The sequence below is a fragment of the Gopherus flavomarginatus genome, chromosome 1, assembly GCF_025201925.1.
Source record: "Gopherus flavomarginatus isolate rGopFla2 chromosome 1, rGopFla2.mat.asm, whole genome shotgun sequence".
In the NCBI taxonomy this organism is placed as follows: domain Eukaryota; kingdom Metazoa; phylum Chordata; order Testudines; family Testudinidae; genus Gopherus; species Gopherus flavomarginatus.
The window spans coordinates 94,734,673-94,758,623 of NC_066617.1; the positions used below are offsets into that span (position 1 = coordinate 94,734,673).

The window sequence follows — 23,951 nt, forward strand, 5'->3', positions numbered from 1 at the left end:
GAACTCTAAAATAACAAGCTGAAATAGAAGTATGAGCATAGGAGTGGACGGATGGACCATCAGATTGGGAATGGAAGATGGAGCCTTTCATATTTAGTTCATTGGCTCAACTCTGGATGTTCTGGGGTAATTACTCATTGAAGGCCTGAGCTTTCTCCCGCTTAAGTCAATGGGAGCAGGCTTTGGGCCTAAATGCTCTTCTTAGTCTACCTACTGGAAGCAGTCAGCAAATACTAGTAAAGTTACTGGAATTAAGCATGTTACATTTGCATATCATGATAATGATGGGAATTGTGTAATGTACTGGGATATATCTACTATTTATTTGGATTTAACAGCAGCTTAAAACTGCCCTCTAAAAACACAATGCAAAAAAATTGAAAGAATCAAAACAGCAGCACATTTTTCCCCTCTTTGCCACATAACTGAATCCCCAGGCAGTACTCATATTATAAATAAATAGCTCCCACCTCCTCACGACCTCACCACACAAAAACAGAAATCCTGTTTTTTTATATCTCTTGCTGTCCTCTTCTCACAGAGTCTGTCATCTGCTCATCTCAAGTGTCTATCAGTTTGATTGCACTGTCCTCAAGTGGCTAGAGGCCTCGAAAGCAGGTACAAGCCCTAGTACTACTAACGACTAATAGAGATTTTCCTTTAGATCACTTAGTAGAGATCTATGTCATGAGTACTATTCCCTGATGCTTTAGACCATATTCCGCCTTCAGATATACATGAACAACTCACATTCAAATCAAAGGAAGCTACACTTTATTTATGGGGGAAACTTGGTCCCTTGCCAACAAGTATAATATCTGGATATGTGTTAAATATCCAAAACACTGAGAAAGAGAGAGTGAGTTTCCTGAATTTCAGTGTTATATTTGAAATCTTGGCTCTATTGAAATCAGGGGGAGTTTTACACTGACTTTAGTGGAGCCAGGATTTCATCCCGACTCAAGGACCCTGCTTGTTTGCCCAGCTTGCTGTTGTACTGGATAATAAACAACTGGATTTTGTTCAATCTAGTTTAAACAGATAATACTGCATTAACTTCTGGTTCCAAAACTACTCTGAGTGCATCTCTCTCCTTCTTCTGGAACATTCATAGACACACAGAATAACAGAAATCAGAGCAGAATACCTACTGAGTCGTTCTGTCAGCTCCCTCAGCCCATCAAGAGTGGTCCCTGTAATATGTTCTCCAGTGCTTTGTCCAGTCCAGTTTTAAATTACTCAAGTAATGGGGCTTTCAACAGTTCTCTTCAGAGACTAATTTTATTATAAACATTATTAGAAGTACAAGAGCACTGTGCAGTGGTTAGAATATGGCAGACATGGTGCAATAAGGTCCCTTAGCCTAGAGAGCTCACATTTTAAAGGAGAAATTGGGAACAGAGTGGGGCAGAGTCATATTTCCACAAGTTAATATAGCTCATTGTTAACATTTTTTTCTGATATCCATCCTAATCTTCCTTTTCTTAATTACATCCCACTACATCAATTTGTACCTCCTTGGGCTACTCATAATAATTCCTCTCCCTCCTTGGAAGGTGGAGATCAGAGGAGTAATAGGCACAAGAAAGTAACTGAGGATTCCTGAAAGCTGTAGAATCACTAGATGATGTGAAAATATCAGCTGAACGTAGCAGCAATCAATCACACAAACATAGATGTTGACATCACTTCTGTGGCCATAATAGTTCTGAGGGGTGTATGAACTCACCTCCTGCATTTTAAGGGACATCTCTTATTTGCTGCATAATGTCCCATATTCTGTCTGAACTATTAAGGAACATTCAATCAGCTAAAAGGTATGTTTTCAAACAACAGTAACGTTGAGAATCATACATTGCTATGCAACTATCTGATTTTATACTATGAATGAAACATTGTGGTATAGTGTCCTATAAAAATAGTTTTTTCACTGAATGTTTCTTGCGATTGTTTATTCCTTCAGTGTTGCCAACTTTTGTAATTCTATTGTGTCGTGAATTTTTTGTTTTTTTTCCTGAAAACTCCAGATGCTGATATCTTGATATTACATGAGAATCTCAGCTTTCATTTTTTAAAAAGTAAGTTTCTTGCTCTCCTAGATGCAGAGGCAAAGCTTGAACATGAGACGCAAGTGCACCAAAAGGCTCAAAAGCCAGACGGCAATTAAAAAGAACCAAACATTTGTTTTTTTAAATCTCTCTGTTTTTAAGCCAATCATAATTCTTGGGAGGCTGGACTCGTGATTTGTATATGTTTGGATTGGCAGTACCATTTCTTTCATTATGGATGACTATGTTACATAGAATTTGTTTAGGAAATTTCATGTTTTGGTGGCATTTAACCCCTCCAGCTTTGGCTTACGCAAGTGGTTCTCAGCCTAGTTACTATTGTGGCCTGTATGTGTTTTGTGGGCCGCCTCCATATAATATATATACCAGCTGTGTGGCCCTGAGGATGTCACATGGGCCACAGATGTGTGCTGATTGAGCCACAAGCAAGCCACGGGTTGAGAACCACTGGCCTAGGGGGTGTAAGATGAAGCAAGATCTCACACACACCCTTTTTTCTGCATTCTGTCCTCATATGACTCACCTGAGATTCTTTTCAAATGTCCTTGATCTTCTTCACTCCAGTGACTTTTTCCCATATCTAGTATGTTCAAAAATAAACAGTTGCATTTGCAGGTAAATCAATAAAAAATGCTTCTGTTTTAGTTTATTTATTCAGTGTTGTTAGATGCCAGAATCAAAATGTCACTACAGTCTTAAAAAGCAAACCTGTGACAGTAGTGTAGAGTCATAGTTTATTTTCTCTCAGTGGTGCCCTGATCCAATATGGCTAGCTAGAAGATGATTTTTCTAACTGCCAACAGTCCAAAATCCATCTGGAATCTGAAATTCAAACTTTTTCTGACTCTTAAAGCATCAGTGGTAATAAGGATTCTACTATCCAGATCTGGCAGACAGCATTGTTGATGATAAGCCAGGCATAATAGAAGCTGCACTGGCTTTTCAGAGCTAACTTTATTTCTAATTAAAGTTGACTGATAGATTATAGGGAGAAGGTTTGTGGAGACAGGTGTCATTATTACACAGCAATTTTTCTGTCCATAGCCATGTTTCACTTGTTGGAGCCTGACATGCTGAGAATAAAGATTCTGATTCTCCCACATGGAGCTCTTTGGACCCTTTTTGAAACATGTGACTGGGTCAATGTTACACAGAAAAGGGAACAGGGAGAGAGTCCTCAGCTCAAAGTGACAGGCAGAGATTTTTTAAAAATCAATATAAAATTCAAGCTCATCCAGTGTCCTAAAATCCATAATGAATCAAACAGCTGCATAATCTAAATGGTAAGAAACAAATGTAAAGACTAGCAATTTCTTTCCTCTTCCATCTTTGTAGCTTACAGCTAAGACTCATCTTTCCTTTGGCCAGAAGGAGTCACTCTTATTTAAAAAAAAAAATTACTGCAGTTTTCAGACTATGTATCCCTACTGTAAGATGTGTTTGGGACCAATAATGTAGGTAAAACAACTTGCTCATTATATGACTTTGGCTTCCTTTCTTTGTACATGTGTCTATAGGATACTGGCCCCAGAACTGCACATTTTTCAGAAAGCCTATAGGATTCTCACCTTGACTCCTGCATTTCTTTCAATGTTTCCCAAACTGACACTGGCACTGTCTTTGTGAACAATGTTTAATGCTGTCAGGATGCACTCCACTTTCTGCCTTTCTTTTCTCTCCCTTTTTTTTCTTTTCTCTTTCCTTTCTTTCTCTTTTTCTCCTTTTTCCTTATTCTCAAACCTTACTCTCTACTCTTCATTTTTTAATTTAAAAGCTTATTGTGTTCCCATACTTATTTCTATGTTTAGCCCCACTTGCAGGACTTCCTCCTTTGCTGCTATCAGTACACATAAATTCACTGTCTCCCAGCAATTCTGTGTGGGAATAAACAAGATCATCAGTCACACTAAAAGTACATAGCCTGGGAGATAATGCAGATGAGTAATACTGCTGCAACAACAGTGTATGCCATCATTATTAAAAAAGAAGCCAGATTTCTCAATCTGGCACTATATTTTAAAAAAGGTTTGTTGGCATTTAATATGGGGAACAAGACTATTACATCTACCTCCTTTGATCTGACTTTCCATAATATTTCTGCATCTAGTTTTCATAATTTTTTAAAAAAGTGAATAGGGTGCTGATAAAACATGCTGGATTAAATAATAATATGCCTTTGAAGATGAAGTCCTGTATTTGATCCTGATCCAAAGCCCAATGAAGTTAATGGGAAGACGCCCATTGACTTAAATGGATTTTCGATCCAGCCCTTTATGCATGGAACCCTTACACCACCAGCTGCAATAGTACAATCTACCAGCTATTTGCCACCAGCTTATGTCCCTCAGCCTTGACATGAAGGGAACATCTCTTGGTGTTAAGTGAGGAATTCAGTCTCCATGGTCCATTCAGTTCTTAGCCTTTCTGCTGCGATGGGCCATAATATTGTCAATGAGTCTTAGTTGGGATGGCAGTTTCTCTGATTTGAACAACTGACTAATTGTAACTGAGAAACCACCAACTTATTATTTATGAAAGAAAGGACACAGTACCTGTTTTACCCTAAGCAAATCTCTTCTAAATGGTGATATGAATGCCTGTGTACTGCTGGAAGTAACTTTGCATATGGACATATGCTGTGTTACAACATGTTAAGAGTAACACACAGTTGTTAGCAAATCAAATTTCACTAGCATAGACCAGTGGTTTTAAACTTTTTTTTCATTTGAAGACCCCTAAAAAAATTTCGAATGGAGATGCAGTCTCCTTGGAAATCTTAGACCCAGTTTGCAGACCCCCAGGGGTCCACGGACCACAGGTTGAAAACCACTGATATACAATGCTCATGTGTTACAACCTTAGTTGTACAACTCATTTAAAAGATATCTGTAATATTTTGACTGAAATAAGCTAGCAGTCAATAGGATTAAACTGGATCTTTTAAACAAACTTCCATATATGCAATAGATCTCTCACCATCTCATTTTTCTCCTTTTTTACTTCCTTCCCTAACATCCCCATAGTGCTGGAAAGTAGGTATGATAGTTAGTCATTCCTGCAGTATTCAGTTAGCATTAGATACAACACTTCCTCTCTCCTTGGAAAAAATAGAAGTTTATTATACCAGTTGCTAAATATAGGGTCAACCTCTAAGCAAATAATCTTTCCTATACAGCCTTTTTCCTATGCTTAGCTTCATTCCTTGGTTTTATAGACCTTTCTTGATCAGTTATTCATATTTCCGCTTATCCATGTGCATTTGGATGGTAAAGAGAAGTTCTCATGTGTTATACCATTCACCATTCAATAGTTTTCCTTTTTCCTGGAGATTGATTGTACTCTATTATCTGTTACAATTTCTTTAGACATTTTTTTCTTCAAAGACATTTGTTTAGAAATGTATGATTATTTCTGGGCTGATAGAAAGGGAGGACACTGCCAGAAACACTGATATCTCTGAGTTACTGCCAGATCATTAACTGATATTATCTCTAAGACTGTATTTCCCCAACAGCCCTTTTGTAGTTCTATTAGAGTAAATGGTGCAGGTGATATTATATCTTTCTGAACTTTGTCACTTTGATCATCATTTTCATATTTAGGTGCATAAATCATATGTAGGCACTTAAATAGAAATGCCCTGGTAATTCAGCAGATATCTGTTGATATGCAGATGATAATTCCAATTAAGTTGTTTCAGGTTGTTCAACATTTCATTTATTTTTGTAATATATGGCAATGAACTGTTTACAAGAGTCCAAGTCTCTCATATCTGTGTATGTTTATATTTGTCCACTGGATTTTTTGCTACTTTTGGAGATATCCACTCAATCAGTGGTTTCATGGATGTTATCAAACAGAGCTTGATCTAAGTAATTTCACTGGAACATCATGGGAGCACAAACTCCATGATTGGGGTTTAAATTAACAGTTACTCCTCAAGGAAGAGTTGTTGGGGTCATTGTGGATAGTTCTCTGAAAACATCTGCTCAGTGTATCAGTCAAAAAAGCTAAGATAATGTTAGGAACCATTAGGAAAGGGATAGATGATAAGACAGAAAATATCATGCCACTATATAAATCCATGGTACTCCCACACCTTGAATACTGCATGCAGTTCTGGTTGCCCCATCTCTAAAAAGATATATTAGAATTGAAAAAGTACAGAGACGGGCAACAAAAAATTAAGAGTATGAAACACATTCCATATGAGGAGAGATTAAAAGTCTGTGATGTGTCAGTTTAGAAAAGAGATGACTAACGGGGGATATGACAGAGGTCTGGAAAATCATGAACAGTGTGGAGAAAGTGAATAAAGAACTGTTATTTATCCCTTTCCTGGTTCCTTTGTTATGTGGTCACACAATGAAATTAATAGGCAGCTGGTTTAAAAGAAATGTAAGGAAGTACTGCTTCACACAACACACAGTCAACCTGTGGAACTTGTTGCCAGGGGATATTGTGAAAGTGGAGATTTATAACTGAGCTCAAAAAAGAATTAGGTAAGTTCATGGAGGACAGGTTCAACAACGGCTATTAGCCAAGGTAGTCGAGGACGTAGTCCTCTGCTCTGGGCATTCCTAAATCTCTGACTGCCAGAAGTTGGGCCTGGACAACAGGGGATGGATCATTTGATAAGTTGCCTTGTTCTGTTCATTCCCTCTGAAGCATCTGGCACCAGCCACTGTCGGAAGACAGGATACTGGGCTAGATGGACCATTGATCTGAGCCAGTATGGCCATTCTTATCTTCTTATGTTCCCTTTCAGGATCAGACCCACAGTCTTTGTGTTTCCATAATTAACTATTCTTTTTTTGAGAGTGGAGTGTTTCTTACTTTGTGCACACGGAGATTGCATACTTTTTAATTGTATATAATGTCTGAATTTCTTGCAAGTTTAGAAACACATCTAAGACCTTCTTTGTTACAGTATTTGAAGCATTGCAGTGTGATGTATGCAGGATTGGTTCATTCTAGTCAGAGAGAAGCCTTATATGCATGGATTTCTGGATTTTCCACCATAAAATAGGAACACGTTGTGAGAAACTATCCAGTTTTCTCTTAGTGGCCTGAAAAATTATTTATTATGGCATCCATCACAGTGGTATCTCGGTGCACTGTATATTGTTTAAATTGAACCATTAGCAGTTCAAATTAAGAGGTTCAAAAGATCACTCTCTTCTGCTGCCAATTTGCCCAGTCAAAAGATGATCTGAGAGTGGCTAAATGACTAGCACACAATCCATGGGAAGCCTAGTCAAAGAGATGTGTCTTGCACTCTATCAAAAAAGGCCAAGTTTTTACTTAAAGAGATTTCTTGCAGGGATATGTCCCTAAGGCATAGCACTCTATTGTAACCCAATTCTGCAATGAGAATCCTTGTTTTTCCTTATAGAAAGCTTTGAATTACCTTTATATTCCTTTAATCCCAGGACTAGCTTGGAGACAATTTGGCCCCTGGCATAAATTAGAACATCAAGACTGCTCTAAATTGTGTCCAGCTGCAAGGACATCCTGAGAGATCATTCTAAAACCCAGGAATTGTTGGAGCACAGAAGTACTCTGGAATGTCCTCTTTCCATTGCCTTACTCTCTATACTAGAGGCCTTGGGCAGGCTACCAATGGGGATTCCATTATGCAAAGGGAATGTCCAGGTAGTCAGTTAAGGGCAGACGATCCAGGCCAATGATTCTGCACCTTTAATGGCTATTACATTTCCTTTAACTGAGTTGCCTTGTTGGTGTGTTTTCCCCATGAACAATGATTCTCTAATTTTAGAATTATTTGTCTTTTCAGTTATTTGATCATGAATCATTTTGTCAGGTAGGATATCAACATAGCATGTAGAGACTAGTTCATACAATGCAGTCATATATCCCGCGGTCAGCTTTCTGGGGGTTTCTACTATCTACTGGAAAAATAATGTTCTGCCAAAACATTTATCAGCAAGTCAAAGTGCTTACCAGGTACCAGAATTGTTTTATCAAAGTCTGTGGAATCAGGAAAAGCAGCTGGCTTGACAGGCATATTTTACAATGCCCTTTGCCTCTCATGTCCCAAACAATCCCTCAGAAAGGCTTTCTTTCATTCTGCAGAAACGTTATCACTCTAAATAGCTTGCACGTACTCAGGGAAATATAAATTCCACTGCTGCGATGGAACAGCTAACTGTGTAGGCTAAGCTAGAAAAAAAATGAAGACATCTGAATCACTTTTCAGCATAAAGACTTCAAAGTGACCTAGACAAAGGCAGAAGCAATCCATGATGCCAGAAATGTTATATTTTGACTGAAGTAAGCAAGCAGACAGTAAGATTAAACCAGATTCTTATTTAAAATAATTCACATAAGTGCAACAGCTCTTTCACTCTCTTGCTTCCCCCACTTTTCTTCCTGAACCCTTTCCTAAGGACGCCTGATGTTCTAAAGTATGTATTGCTTAGATCCGACTCCGCCACTTTCAAGATCACAGAATCCCCCTACCATGCTAAATATCATCACAGTATTCAATCAGCATTCAAACAGAAGAATGCCCTTTACTTGATCATTGACCACGACACTTCAAGAAGTTCCCTGATTTTCTTTGAATTCTCTTCAAATACTGACTAGGTCCAACACTGGTTAGTATGTTAGAACTCACACAAGTACAGCCCCAGGGAGTATAGCTGCAGCCATAAGAGGAAGGCATGTAAAATGAGCTAGACATGACCAAACTGGTTCCTTTTTAACTTTCAAATCCTAAAGGGATTAAAATATTTATCTGCACTGGGTGGAGAATATTTTGAGCAGTGGCTGATCTAATAGAGAAAAACTGCACCCTCATCAATGTTAATATAATTAAAATGGAATATGTACATGAAAAAAAATCTCTAGCCCTTTTGTTTCCAAAATTAGCAATCTGAATGAAAATTGATGCGGTGTTCTCCTGAGTCTGCAGGCAGACAGGCTGAAACAGTAGTTCTAAGAGAAATGTGAACTGCCCCATTCACTTTGACGGGATGTTAACGCTGAAGCCTAATTATGACCATTTAAATTTCAGCAGTGTTAAGCATTTCACTACAGATTATTTTAGAAGAACTATGCAGCAGTTGTGCTTATCCATTATTGCTGAATTGTTGCATTGGCTGATACAGGGGGACAGCAGAGACATTTTCTCTCCCTAAGAGTTTTCAAAAGAGCATTTCTATAAGTGAGGGAGCCAAGTGCTAGACTGTACTTGCTCTATGACTCTCAGTGTTTGAGGTTTCCATCCAGTTTCAACACCCTTATTAAGAAGAAGAGGAGTTGAAGATGAAATGAACTGCTTCTCCACTTCCAGCCCAGGAAAGGTAAGGCAAGACCAAAAAAGAGCCATCTGTGGGTTTTCCTGCCCCTTGGCAGGAGAGAGGGGGTGGGACTGAGGGAATATCTTTGACCTGTGTTCTGCCCTCCAATAAGGGATTCTTTTTCTGGTGTTTGATTTCATAAGGCCCTCAATCTCAATCCAATTCACTTCAAAATGTACTATCTGCCAGAATAAGCATTATACAGATGAGTGAGGCTTTGCCCTCGGACTCGCATGGAGGTGGATGTGCCAAACTCAGGCTAGAATTGGACCAGTCTCACTGATTCAGTGACACAGCACTTTTTCTTTTTTTTCTCCAAAATCTCATCTTTCATTAAAAAAAAAAGTATCTTACTCTTATGGTTGCAAAGAAAGCCTTGAAAATGTTAAATGAGTGTATAAACTGATGCAGTGATGACCAGATGATCGATTGCATCTGCAGAGAACATAAAACAATAATTCTGAAAGATATGAACTGCCCTATTCATCTCAATTATGTGTTGGCTCAGTTTACCAATGCTGATTATTTAAATGTCAACATGGTTAACTTGCTGTTTCAAAACAAGTAAAAAAAGAGAAGAGAGATCACAGACCTGAACAATTTACTGTGAACCGTTTCTCCTTTGATGCCACGAGCAGACCACTGGAAGCAAAAGGCCACAGCGACAGTAGCATATTCAGATGCATGTGAGCCCAATCAATAGAGAGCCAATCCCACAGGCACCAGCACGGCACACAAACACCACCCAATGGGGTGAGCCAATATTGGAGAGCTTGTAAGGCCTCAAAGCTTGTCACCAGCCAACCTTCACTTCCAGAGAAGTGAGGACCAGGTCTGCTCTGGTTGCGAGTGCGGCCAGGTGGTTTCCTCCCTGGCTCTAATCGCTTCTGCTGCTCCCTTTGCTACATGTTGTCTGCAGACTTGGCAGATGTCATTTCCACCTCATACATGGTAGGTTGCAGGGCTGCTACTGGCAGGTCAAACTTCTGTGTCATTTATTGAATGACGACAGAGTTTCCTTCTCAGAGAGATACACCAGAAATACATCTTCCATAAAATCCTGTAATGCTCTGCCCTGTAAGGCCGAGGTTAGCTGAAATAAGGTATGTTGCACAGTGTACCGCCTCATGGCTTAACAGCATAATACGGTTTAACATTCCATCACATCTCCCCCTTTAATACGTTCCTAGCATTTACAAAATGTACCTACATGTATCTTTGAAGTTCAATACAAATTAGTCTGTTAAATGTCTCTGAATCATACTGGCTTTTTAATTACACAACCTGAACATGTAACAGCTTGGTCATCTGGGCATCCATTAGTTGCAACAACTGAATGTGGTCAGTTTGGAATCCACTGTCTGTAGCGTTTTCTCAGTCTATCATTCTCTCTGAGGAACAAACTTTAGATGTCAATGGTTTCCGTTGAACTCTCCACTGTTGGTCTCAATCACATATCTGGGTTCTAAAGTTATTTCTCTTTATGACAGCTGAAGTGTCCATCCTCTCTCTATATCCAATTTGACAGAACATGGTCACCAGGTCTTAGACCCAGCAGTTCTCTGAGTATTGTGTGATGTAAAGGTGTTTATAAGCTCTTTTTACTTTTTTATCTGATTTAGTTACTTTTTCATGTCTTTGGAAATAGATTCTTTTCAAAAGTTAGAGCAGTAGTTCTGAGTTGTCTTCCCATCAGAAGTCATGTTGGACTCTATCCCGTAGCTGCTATTGGTGTTGACCTGTAGCTCAGAGAAAAAGGAATATATCTTCCTGTTCTAGGGTTTTCTTGGCTTTATTCTCCATTCACTTCTGAGTAACATGGGCAGCTAGTAACATGATCAAAATCATATTTTGTTCAGAATGCCTTAAATTCTGCTGCAGTGAACTGTGGTCCATTGTCCATCCCTTGTTGTTCTGGAATGCCAAAATGAGCAAAAGTGCACTTCAGTTTCTTGATAACACTGTGACATGTTATGTCTCCCAAGTACATTATTTCTATATACATGGAAAAATAGTCCCCTATGACCAGGTAATGATATCCTCTGTATTTGCATAAATCTGAAGCTAGTCTCTTCCAACATCTGTTTGGCAGATGTGTTGTTATTAAAGGTTATTTGTGTTGTGTTGGTCTATTAGTTCTGTAATGTTCACATGCAGATACTTTATTGTTTATATCTTTGCTGATGCCAAGCCACTGCACTGGCTGGTTGGCCCATATATGGCATTTAATTAAATTAAAAAACACAGTAAAAGAACTAAAAAAGAGCCAGCATAGCTAAACAACCATGTAAAAGAAGCAGTGAGAGATAAAAAGGCATCTTTTAAAAAGTAGAAGTCAAATCCTAGTGAGGTAAATAGAAAGGAACATAAACACTGCCTAATTAAGTGTAATAATGTAATAAGAAAAGCCAAAGAGGAGTTTGAAGAATGGCTAGCCAAAAACTCCAAAGGTAATAACAAAATGTTTTTTAAGTACATCAGAAGCAGGAAGCTTGCTAAGCAACCAGTGGGGCCCCTGGATGACTGAGATCCAAAAGGAGCGCTTAAAGACGATAAAGTCATTGCAGCAAAACTAAATGTATTCTTTGCTTCAGTCTTCACAGCTGAGGATGTTAGGGAGATTCCCAAACCTGAGCCGACTTTTGTAGGTGACAAATCGGAGGAATTGTCACAGACGGAGATGTCACTAGAGGAGATTTTGGAATTAATTGATAATCTTAACAGTAGCAAGTCACCGGGACCAGATGGCATTCATCCAAGAGTTTCGAAAGAACTCAAATGTGAAGTTGAAGAACTATTAACTAGGGTTTGTAACCTGTCCTTTAAATCGGCATCTGTGCTCAATGACTGGAAGATAGGTAATGTAACACCAATATTTAAAAAGGGCTCTAGAGGTGATCCTGGCAATTACAGACCAGTAAGTCTAACGTCAGTGCCGGGCAAATTAGTTGAAACAATAGTAAAGAATAAAATTGTCAGACACATAGAACATAAATTGTTGGACAAAAGTCAACATGGTTTCTGTAAAGGGAAATCATGTCTTACTAATCTATTAGAGTTCTTTGAAAGGGTCAACAAACATGTGGACAAGGAGGATCCAGTGGACATAGTGTACTTAGATTTCCAGAAAGCCTTTGACAAGGTCCCTCCCCAAAGGCTCTTACATAAATTAAGTTGTCATGGGATAAGAGGGAAGGTCCTTTCATGGATTGAGAACTGGTTAAAAGGGTAGGTTAAAAGGGTAGGAATAAATGGTAAATTCTCAGAATGGAGAGGGGTAACAAGTGGTGTCCCCCAAGGGTCAGTCCTAGGACCAATCCTATTCAACTTATTCATAAACATTCTGGAGAAAGGGGTAAAAAGTGAGGTGGCAAAGTTTGCAAATGATACTAAACTGCTCAGGATAGTTAAGACCAAAGCAGACGGTGAAGAACTTCAAAAAGATCTCACAAAGCTAAGTGATTGGGCAACAAAATGGCAAATGAAATTTAATGTGGGTAAATGTAAAGTAATGCACATTGGAAGAAATCACTCCAACTATACATACAATATGATGGGGGCTAATTCAGCTACAACTAATCAGGAAAAAGATCTTGGAGTCATCGTGGATAGTTCTCTAAAGACATCCACGCAGTGTGCAGCGGCGGTAAAAAAAGCAAACAGGATGTTAGGAATCATTAAAAAAGGGATAGAGACTAAGATGGAGAATATCTTATTGCCCTTATATAAATCCATGGTATGCCTACATCTTGAATACTGCGTACAGGTGTGGTCTCCTCACCTCTAAAAAGATATGCTGGCATTAGAAAAGGTTCAGAGAAGGGCAACTAAAATGATTAGGGGTTTGGAATGGGTCCCATATGAAGAGAGATTAAAGAGGCTAGGACTTTTCAGCTTGGAAAAGAGGAGACTAAGGCGGGATATGATAGAAGTATATAAAATCATGAGTGATGTAGGGAAAGTAAATAAGGAAAAGTTATTTACTTGTTTCCATAATACAAGAACTAGAGGCCACAAAATGAAATTAACGGGCAGCAGGTTTAAAACAAGTAAAAGGAATTTCTTCTTCACACAGCGCAGTCAACTTGTGGAAGTCCTTGCCTGAGGAGCTTGTGAAGGCTAGGACTATAATAGCGTTTAAAAGAGAACTGGATAAATTAATGGCAGTTAAGTCCGTTAATGGATATTAGCCAGAAGAGTAAGGAAGGGTGTCCCTAGCCTCTGTTTGTCAGAGGGTGGAGATGGATGGCAGGAGAGAGATCATTTGATCATTGCCTGTTGGGTTCATTCCCTCTGTGGCACCTGGCATTGGCCACTGTCAGTAGACAGGATACTGGGCTATATGGACCTTTGGTCTGACCCAGTATGGCCATTCTTATGTTCTTATGTTTATGTTATGTTCTTTATGGATGAGGTTTACTATTTCTTCTGTGATTTCATTTGGAATTACAATGCTTTCAATGGCTGCTTAAGCGGCCATTCTTCAGCAGGAGGAAGGTGTGAATACGAAATTTACATTGCATCACAGGAACATTTCAAGCCTTGCATACACAAGAGACTGCTTGTCCCCTAGACCCCAGCTGGGGGTAATCCTCAAAGAAGGGAAAGAGATATAAGAATGAGAGACAGTGACCTCCAATTCAACTCTCCTCCAATCTCTCTGCTCATGACATCAACGAATACAAGAGAGACTCTGAACCACGGGGGAAGCGGGCAAGGGAGGAGTTCCAGGCTGAAAAGAAGATCCAATCTCTGAAATTTACTGCAGTAAATGGTGAGACAAAATCTTATGCTTTTAAGTTCACTTGTTAAATTAGGCATTAACTTCCATTTTACTCTTTTATTTTCTTTTGTAGCCAATCCTGACTTTTATGCATCATCACTTGTAATCACTTAAAATCTATCTTTCTGTAGTTATTAAACATATCTTATTGTTTTGTATTAACCTATGTTTTAATTAAAGTGTGTAGGATAACAAGGCTGGTTTATCATCATTTTCCTTTGATGAAATGATGGACTTTCTGTGAACTTGTACTGTTCAGGAGGGTGCTGAGCAGCACAAGATGCACATTTCAGGGAACAAGGCTTGGACTAAGAATTTGCGAGTATCGCCCTATATGTAATTCATAAGTGAATGGTCAGAGTATGCATGTATTTAGCTGGGAGTGAATTTACGTGCTGAAGACTGTGTGAGCAGGCCAGGAGTGACTGTTTATACAGCAAAGCCATGTAAAGGGCACCCCCGGCTAGAGAACTGAAGGGGCTCAGCTATTCAACAGTCCAAATCATACCCTGGGTAACATCACAGTGTAATGCTGGGTTCCATAACAGAATGTCTGCTACTACCAGATTTTTCTCAGGAACATATTTAGAAGTTGGGTTAAATCACACTAACCTTATCAACAGACGTTGACATCTTCGCAGGGCTTGATCCAAATCTTTTCCACTGATGAGGGTTTTGTGGTCTTTTATCATTGTAAATTAATCCCATCCACACAGATATCTGTAAAAGTTTTCATATGCCCATAGACTTGCCAGGCCATTGTTTTCATTCACTCTGTATAACTTTTCTGCTTGTGTGAGTGTGCGAGAGCAAAACACAACTGGTTTGCACACAGATTTGTGTTGTTGCAACAGTATACCACTTAGGCCATGGAGGTGTTTGCTTCTACACTGACCATTGTGAGTTTGTTCGAGGCAATGTCTTGATTTAGCCCCCATAGCCAAGATGCACTGGACAGTTCATGCAGTGATTTTCTCACTGTAGAAAGCTCTTGTAGGTATTGACCAAGGTAATTTACCATGCCCAGTACGCTCTCAGTTCTGGTACATTTGTTGGTGCATTCTATTCTCGAATTCCTTTTATTTTCTCAACGGTCAGACTATTCCATCTTTCTTTAGTGACTGCCCCAAAAGCTCAGTTTGGGGTAGGCAGAAAACACACTTTTATTTAACTTCAGTCTGGACTGACTGATTAGGCCTAGGGCTTTGTTGAGGGTTTTGTTGTGTTCTTTCATTGAAGAGCCATATATCAAAACATTGTCTATGAAAACTACAACTCCATTTGTGTTCGTTGACAGTTCTGCCATCTTTCTTTGGAAAATTTCAGGTCCACTGGTAATCCCAAAAGGTAATCTTCAAAAGCAAAATCTCTCAAACAGGGGCGACTCTAGGTATTTTGCTGCCCCAAGCATGGCAGGCAGGCTGTCTTCGGCGGCTTGCCTGCAGAAGGTCCCCGGTCCCGCGGATTTGGCGGCACACCTGCAGGAGGTCCGCCGAAGCCGCGAGACCAGTGGACCTTCTGCAGGCATGCCACCAAAGGCAACCTGCCTGCTGCCTTTGCGGTAACCGGCAGAGCACACCCATGGCTTGCCGCACCAGGCACGTGCTAGGCATGCTGGTACCTGTAGCCGCCCCTGCTCCCAAAGGGTTTGATAAATGTGTCAATTCAGCACTTTGTTTGGCTAGAGGAATTTGCCAGAGTTGTCTCGAGGCATTCAGCTTGGGAGAATACTTTAGTTCCTTTCATTTTGGGAAGGAAATCATCCAGAGTTGGGAGAACACATTCTTCTCTCCCAATTGATTCATTAAGTCTTTTAAGAACTACACAGATTCATATTTTTCCACTTTTCTTTATAACTACTACCATTGGGGCACACCATACTGTTAGTCCTTGTAAATTGTTTCTCTGGCCCATGTGTTCCGAGATCTTTCAGGGCTAGTCAGGTCTGTGTCAGGTGACTTCCATTCTGGGAGGGGTTGAAGGTTAGATGTCTGCTTCTGTATCAATTAAAATTCACTGGTGTTTCCATAAATATTCAGTTCCACTCCCCAGGTAGGCTCTGTGTCATGAGATGTGATAGACGACAGAAACAATGGGTTTTGATTGTCAATAATATGAGTTAACACCCTGACTGCTCTGGTGCAACAAACAACTGCAAAATATCTATATTTTGTACAGTGTTGAAGAAGCCCTGTTGGTTCCAGGATATCAGACGTACAAGATGGGTGAAGTAATATCTTTTATTGGACCAAATTCTGTTGGAGAGAGAGACAAGGTTTTGAGTTTATGCAGAGCTCTTCTTCAGGCCTGGGAAACTTATTCAGAATGTCACAGCTAAAGACAAAATGGAACAGATTGTTTAGCACATATTTCAAGGGACCATTCAGGGTGAAGTGGCCCATTAACGCTTCACTTACACCATTTTAATAAGCCATAAGGCCAATGTCTGTTCAGACCATGGTTTTTAGTGTCTAGCAAAGTTAAGAATTTAAGCTCCCAGACTGATCTTTTGAAAGTTTTGTGCAGGTTTCCTTTGAGGACGAGGACAACAATCTATAACCCAATAACAACACCCTCAGCTGCTTTCCCACTTGCTTTCTTCCCTATTACTTTCTTCCCTATGACTGGAGGAATGTTAATGGGCCATTTGAGGAGGAACTCATCTACAGTAACTCCTCACTTAAAGTCATACCGGTTAACGTTGTTTCGTTGCTGATCAGTTAGAGAACATGCTTGTTTAAAGTTATGCAATGCTCCCTTATAAAGTTGTTTGGCAGCCGCCAGCTTTGTCCACTGTTTGCAGAAAGAGCTAGTGGTGGGGGCTTAGAACGAGAGTGGACAGGCCCCCCTATCAGCTCCCTGCTCTCCTAAGTTCCCTGTGCAGCAGTCGCCCAGCAGGCTATCAGTTGCTGGCAGTTCAGCTGTCCCTCCCCACACTGCCATGTGCTGCTCCTGCCCTCTGCCTTGGAGATGCTCCTGGGAGCCTCCTGTTTGCTGTGTAGGGCAGGGAGGAAGAGGGGGACTAATGTCAGGGTGTCCCCCTCCCCCCGCTCCTGCCCCTTGCTTACTCCCATCTCCATAGAGTGGGGGTGAGGCACGACAGGGTGTTCAGGATGGAGGGAGCTTTCTGGCAGCAGCTGTTGTCTCATCTTGCTGATCTACTTAAAAAGGCAATGTACTTAGAGGAGATCAGTGTACTTAAAGGGGCAACGTGCATCTCTCTCTCACACACACAGAGTTTGTGTCTCTGTCTGCCATGCTGTCTCCCCTCCCTCCATTTGTGCTGCCTTGTAGAGTGTGAGGCTACATTAACAACGTGTTAACTCTTGAGAGCTCAGCTCTTCTAGTTCATCATTTAGCAGTAAGGCATTCCCTGGGAAATACCCCACCCTCTGACTTCACCATCTCAACCAAGCTTCACAATCATAATTGCTGTGTACAGTATTAAATTGTTTAAAACTCTGTGTGTGTGTGTGTGTGTGTGTGTGTGTGTGTTTTGAAAGAAATTCCCTGGAACCTAACCCCTCCTATTTACATTAATTCTTCTGGAGAAATTGGATTCACTTAACATCATTTCGCTTAAAGTCACATTTTCCAGGAACATAACTATAACCTTAAGCGAGGAGTTACTGTATTGAGTTGTCTGTAAAGGTCTGCACGTGCTGATGGCACTGAAAAGTCCAGTAATGACATCACATACCACACACTGATACATGTCATGACATCACCACTGAATCATTTGTTCCCGGGGAAAAATCAGTAGTTCCCTGTTCTGTTATTTAGTGTTATATCCTATGTAGAGCCTCTAAGCATGTTGTCAAAGGACGTTACTATGTTCTCGCCTGACAAAAGCACCGGTGTTGTACCACGGCCCCAAGTTTTCTGCTGCACAATCACACTATTAGCAACCCCAGGCACTGAAAAACCATGAGTCAGACACCAAAAATCTGTTCTCTTCGCTTTCTTCATTGATGAGCCTCTCAAGCGGACCTGGGTCCTGTTTTTGAGCTTGTCTCCAGACCCCTGAAGGCCAGGTTTGTATTACACATGAAAACTCACAGTCTCATCTCAACTGCTCGTCCCCAGAGCGGGGACATTAACCAAAAATAAATAAATAATTATTGTGACACTGCGGCGATAAAATCACACCCTGCCCCTTGGGTGGCTATGGAGATAAGCACGAGCCGCACCGGAAACGTCCCTTCTCAAAATCTCCCCGGAGAATCGAGCGGCTCCTCTTTTGCGCCAGCCACGGGATGGGGGCCGGAACTGTGAGCTGGGACGTGAGTTCCAGCCGGGCCCTATTCGGTGTCTCACTTACTCAGTCTCCACTGCCCCCCCTGTGGTGTTACCAGGGTAACGGACTCATTGGAGCAGCGAGGTGCCCAGGGGCAAGATGGTGAGGGACAGGGCAGGGAGGGGGTCGCCGCTTGTGGGACGCAGGAGCGGGGAGGTCTGACGCCCCCCAGCGCCTCCCCGCTCTCACCCTTCTCCCCTCTTCTTTCTTCCCCTCCAGATGCTCTCCCGGGCCAAGCCGGCCGTGGGGGGTGCCCCGCCGCAGGGCGACAAACGGAAGAAGAAAGGCAAGAAAGTCCCGCAGCTGGAGGAGCTGCTGGCCCAGAGGGACTTCACCGGCGCCATCGCCCTGCTGGAGGTAACGGGGGAGGGGGCTCGGCCTACAGGGCTCTGCGCTTCCGCAGCTAATGGGCTAACTCCGCCAGTCTCCCAGGCAACGGGGGTGCGAGTGGGAGGGGCCGCAGGCCACTGGGTCCACATTCTCCCCGTCCTCCTGCCAATGCAGGATTGGTGCCCAGTGCACAGCCCCCAGGGCCTTGCCCAAACTCTTCTCCCAGTGACTAGAGTGACGAGACTCTTTCTGGCAGACTGTTCCCAACTGCAGCAGAGCTCCTGGTTTGGAAAAAGTTCCAGCTTTTTCAACTAATTTGTCGTTTCTGTTCTTTCTCACACCCTAGATATGCCCCCTGCGCCCGCCTGAATAATCACTCACCCTCCTTTACTTTTACAGCTTTACAATAGTTGTACAGAGACTATGTGACTGGATAAAAACTGCCTGTCCTTGAAAATGTGATATTGACACCACCTGACTTCCGTGTCCAGGTTTGTCAAGCCAGCAGAAAACATACTAATATTAATTTTATAAATTGATTTGTTTCACATGAGACAATCTGACAAAATTTGACAGCTGGTGTCTTTTTTGCATCCCTTTTTCTTTGAAGTTTAAACAGCATGTGGGGAAACAAGATGAGGACACTGACCTCTGGATTGGATACTGTGCCTTTCACTGGGGGACTACAAGAGAGCATAGAAGGTGAGATGAAAAAAATCCTGCTTCCTGCTGGAGAGAATCAGGATGTTGTCCTAAAGTGGTGGCAGCAGGCAGGAGAGATGTTTTTTGGTGGTGCAGAAGAAGTGGGACAGACCATTTGTGTATAAATCTAGCAGCAATAGAGCAAACTATACAGAAACAGTAGTTTTTGTATAGTAGGGAAATAGGAGTTTCTACACTGAAACAGTCTATTGGTCCAGCATCCCTGTTAATCTTTGCCCCAAAGCCTAAATTGTCCTTTTCTTAATTTCATGACAGTTGTTCTAACATTCTTTTCCCTATTTGGTGTGTACGCCTTCAGAAAATAATATGTGGAATGTAATTGTTTGAGCTAGGTGGAACCTTGTAATGGGTTGAGTTAAAACCTTGTGTGACAAAGTTCCTCCTTTACGTTGGTGGGTCCTGCGCTTATTGGAGGATTTGCTCACCTCAGTGATCTTCCCCTCTGGTGGAACCCACAGTCTGGGTCAACTCCTCCTGTGTCTGATCAGGAGTTGGGAGGTTTGGGGGGAACCCGGGCCCACCCTCTACTCCGGGTTCCAGCCCAGGGCCCTGTGGATTGCAACTTTCTATAGTGCCTCCTGTAACAGCTGCATGACAGCTACAACTCCCTGGGCTACTTCCTCATGGCCTCCTTCAAACACCTTCTTTAGCCTCACCACAAGACCTTCCTCCTGGTGTCTGATAATGCTTGTACTTGTCAATCCTCCAGCAGCACACCCGCTCACTCTCAGCTCCTTGCGCCTCTTGCTTCCAGCTCCTCACACACACACCAAACTCACTGACTAACTGGGAGGCTTTTAACTAGTTACAGCCAGCCCTTGATTGGCTTCAGGTGGCCCAATCAATGTAGCTATCTCCACTGCCTTCTAGAAAGATCTTAATTGGCCCCAGGTGCCTTGATTAACCTGGAGCAACTGCCATTTGGTTACCATGGTACTAGGGTTTTGGTTAGCCTGGGGCTAACATGCCTTTTCCTTACTACTTTACTGTAGCCATCTGGCCTTGACTCATCACATATCCCCCCCTCTGCTCAACACCATAGGGTTAGGCAACTTGGGATGCTAGCAGTGTGCTCGTGATAAACCTTCAGCGTTGCCGTGGTGGCATCCAGCCCTGTGCCATATGCGGAACTGGAATGGTTGGAGGGACAAGAACCACCTGGTGACCCTGGCATTCTTTTCCTTATTTCTCTGCTTCCACTGGAGGGGTGCGTGGTCCGTCGCAAGAGTAAATCGCCGGCCTAAGAGATAATAACGCAGTGTCTCCATGGCCCATTTGACAGCAAGGCATTCTCTCTCGACTACTGCATACTTCCGTTCTCTTGGGAGCAGCTTTCTGCTTAGATAGAGGATCGGGTGTTCTTCTTCAATCATTTGTGACAGAACCGCCCCCAACCCCACCTCAGAAGCATCTGTCTGTAAAATAAATTCCTTGGAAAAGTCTGGGGCTATGAGTATGGGGTCATTACAGAGGGCTGTCCGAAGGTCTAAAAATGCCCTCTCTGCTGCGTCGGTCCACTTCACCATGTCTGGACCTCGGGCCTTCACCAGGTCCGTTAGAGGACTTGCCCTACTGGTGAAGTGGGGAATAAAAATTCGGTAGTAGCCTACTACACCTAGGAACGCACGGACCTGCTTCTTTCGGGTCGGCTGGGGCCAGTTTTGAATCGCCTCTAGCTTATTAGTTTGGGGCTTTACTATACCCCTTCCTACAATATATCCCAGATACCTAGCCTCTGCTAGTCCTATGGCACATTGAGCAGGATTAACGGTGAGGCCAGCCCACCTTAAGGTGCGTAGAAAGGCCTCAACTTTCTCCAAGTAGGTTCCCCAGTCTGGCGTATGGATGATGACATCATCTAGGTATGCAGCTGCATAACTAGTATGAGGGCGCAGCAGCTTATCCATGAGGCGCTGGAATATGGCTGCAGCCCAATGTAACCCAAAAGAGAGGACAGTGTACTGGAATAGCCCATCTGGGGTGGAGAACGCTGTCTTTTCTTTAGCTTCTTTGGTCAGGGGAATCTTCCAATACCCTTTTGTTAGATCCAGTGTAGTCAAGAATCGGGCACTACCCAGTCGGTCAACCAGTTCATCGATGCGTGGTATGGGGTATGCATCAAATTGGGATACTTCATTCAGTCGGCGAAAGTCATTACAGAATCTCGCGGTACCATCAGGTTTGGGCACTAGAACGATTGGACTGCACCACTGACTGTAGGATTCTTCAATAACGCCTAATTCTAACATTTTCTTTACTTCGGCCTTGATTTCTTCTCTTTTGGCTGCTGGGATTCGGTAGGGTCTCTGTTACCTTGGCTTTGGGGATCGTCCGGATATGGTGACAGGTCTCAGTCGTCTGCCCCGGTTTTGTAGAGAACACATCTCAGTTGCGATTAATCATGTCGGCTGCCTCGATTTTTTGGATTGGCGTCAAGTTGGATGATATCTTCACTTGCTCATGTAAGTTATCCTCCTGGGGAAGGGTCTCCTGGATGACTAAGCATGCCTCTCAATCATGCCATGGTTTTAGAAGATTGATATGGTAAATTTGCTCCGGTTTCCTGCGGCTTGGCTGCTGCACCTTATAGTTTACCTCTCCCATGGCTTCAATCACTTCATAGGGTCCCTGCAACTGGGCCAACAGCTTGCTTTCTGCTGTGGGCACCAGGACCATTACCTGATCCCCTGTTTGGAACCGTCAAAGCTTTGCTTGGTGGTTATAATGGGTCCGTTGGGTCTCCTGTGCTTTCTCCAACTGTTCCTGTATAATGAGTGTAACTCGGGCTATCCGATCCCTCATCTGTAGTACATGCTCGACTATGTTCCTTCCGGGATTTGGCTCCTCTTCCCAGGCTTCTCTGGCTATATCCAATATGCCTCGGGGGTGGCGCCCATATAGTAGTCGAATGGAGAGAAACCTGTGGAGGCTTGTGGAACTTCCCGGTTGGCGAACACGAGGTAAGGCAATAGGGTATCCCAGTCTTTCCCACCCCGGCTCACCACTTTCCTGATCATGGCCTTGAGGGTCCTATTGAATCTTTTTACAAGACCGTCTGTTTGTGGGTGGTATACAGAGGTCCGTAGGGCTTGTACATGGAGCAATGAACAGAGATCTTTCATCAACTTGGACACGAAAGGTGGCCCTTGATCAGTCAGTATCTCCTTGGGTAGCCCAACTCAGGAAAAGTTCTGTACTAGCTCCTTAGCTATTGTCTTGGAAGCTGTGTTGTGTAGGGGGACGGCTTCCGGGTATCGGGTTTTATAGTCTAATACAACCAGCACATGTTGGTGGCCCCAAGCTGTCTTCTCTAGGGCCCAATCAGATCCATGGCTATGCGTTCAAATGGTACCTCTATTATTGGAAGAGGTATCAAAGGGGCCCACAAGTGTGGGTGAGGGCTATGTAGCTGACACTCTGGACAAGAGGTGCAGTATCGCCTAACATCTTCATGTACTCCTGGCCAGAAGAACCTCCGCAGGATCCTGGCCTGGGTTTTCTCTACCCCTAAGCGTCCTCCAAACAGGTGACTGCAGGCGAGGCTCAATATGGCTTTTTGATGTTTTCGTGGCACCAGAAGTTGATGTATCTCCTGCTCCTGCATTTGCACCACACGGTACAGGAGATTTTCTTCACTATAAAGTAGGGTCCTGGACCCCAGACCTTCCCCTCCACTGGTATCCCATCTATCTCAGCCACCTCTTTCCTGACGTTATCATATCTAGGGTGCTCTGCCTGGTCCCGTCTGAAAGTCTGTCTCCCAGAACTAACCTGCCTGAGCTCCCAGGGGCCGGCTTCTGCTTCTTCCAACGGCTTATTGCCATCACGGCTGGGGCCAGCCTTGGGCTCACCTTCCGTGTTGGTAGTTTCTCTGATGGCTGCTCGTGTCCATCTGTCTACTAGTGCGATCTTCTGGCCCTGGGTCAGGATTCGGGTTCCCAAAGCCTTCGCGGCCTTCCTTTTTTTTTTTTGTCTTCCGGGCCTTTTGAGGGGCTGAGAATAGATCCTGAGAAAACTCAGAAAACATTGGGGGTTGACATTCCCCCAGTGATGAGTCCCTGCCAACAGGGTCTCCACCTCCCTCCAGCTTCTCCGGGGGGAGTAAATTATCAAACCCTGGATAGTCCCTCCCAATAACTACAGGATATGGGAGTTTAGGAACTACGCCCACTGTCACCTCAATGGGGTTCCCCTGAACCTCTATCTCCACTGGAATGATGGGGTAATGGCTCACGTCCCCATGCATACACGTCATTGCCATGCGTTTGGCTTGCAGCAGCTGGCTACTTTTTACCAGCTTACCCGATATAAAGGTGATAGCGCTCCCCGACTCCACAAGTGCTGTAGTCTCTGCTCCATTTATCTTCACCAGCCTGGTGTAGTTATGCGGGGCTAATGCGATGCCGCAAGGTGGATAAGGGCGC

The 23,951-nt window shown here is 42.7% G+C and overlaps 2 protein-coding genes across 2 annotated transcripts in view; one reads left to right on the plus strand and one right to left on the minus strand.

The window, feature by feature from the left end:
- The window catches only part of PLBD1 (phospholipase B domain containing 1), a 219,305-nt gene that overhangs the window by 127,652 nt on the left and 67,702 nt on the right, over positions 1 to 23,951 (minus strand). The window lies entirely within an intron of this gene.
- IFT56 (intraflagellar transport 56) overlaps positions 18,498 to 23,951 on the plus strand; it is a 206,796-nt gene continuing 201,342 nt past the window's right edge. Inside the window, exons 1-2 of the mRNA XM_050954243.1 lie at positions 18,498 to 18,576; positions 18,694 to 18,831. Coding sequence (XP_050810200.1) covers positions 18,574 to 18,576; positions 18,694 to 18,831 — 141 coding nt within the window. The 5' untranslated portion in view covers positions 18,498 to 18,573. The remainder of the gene's footprint in view (positions 18,577 to 18,693; positions 18,832 to 23,951) is intronic.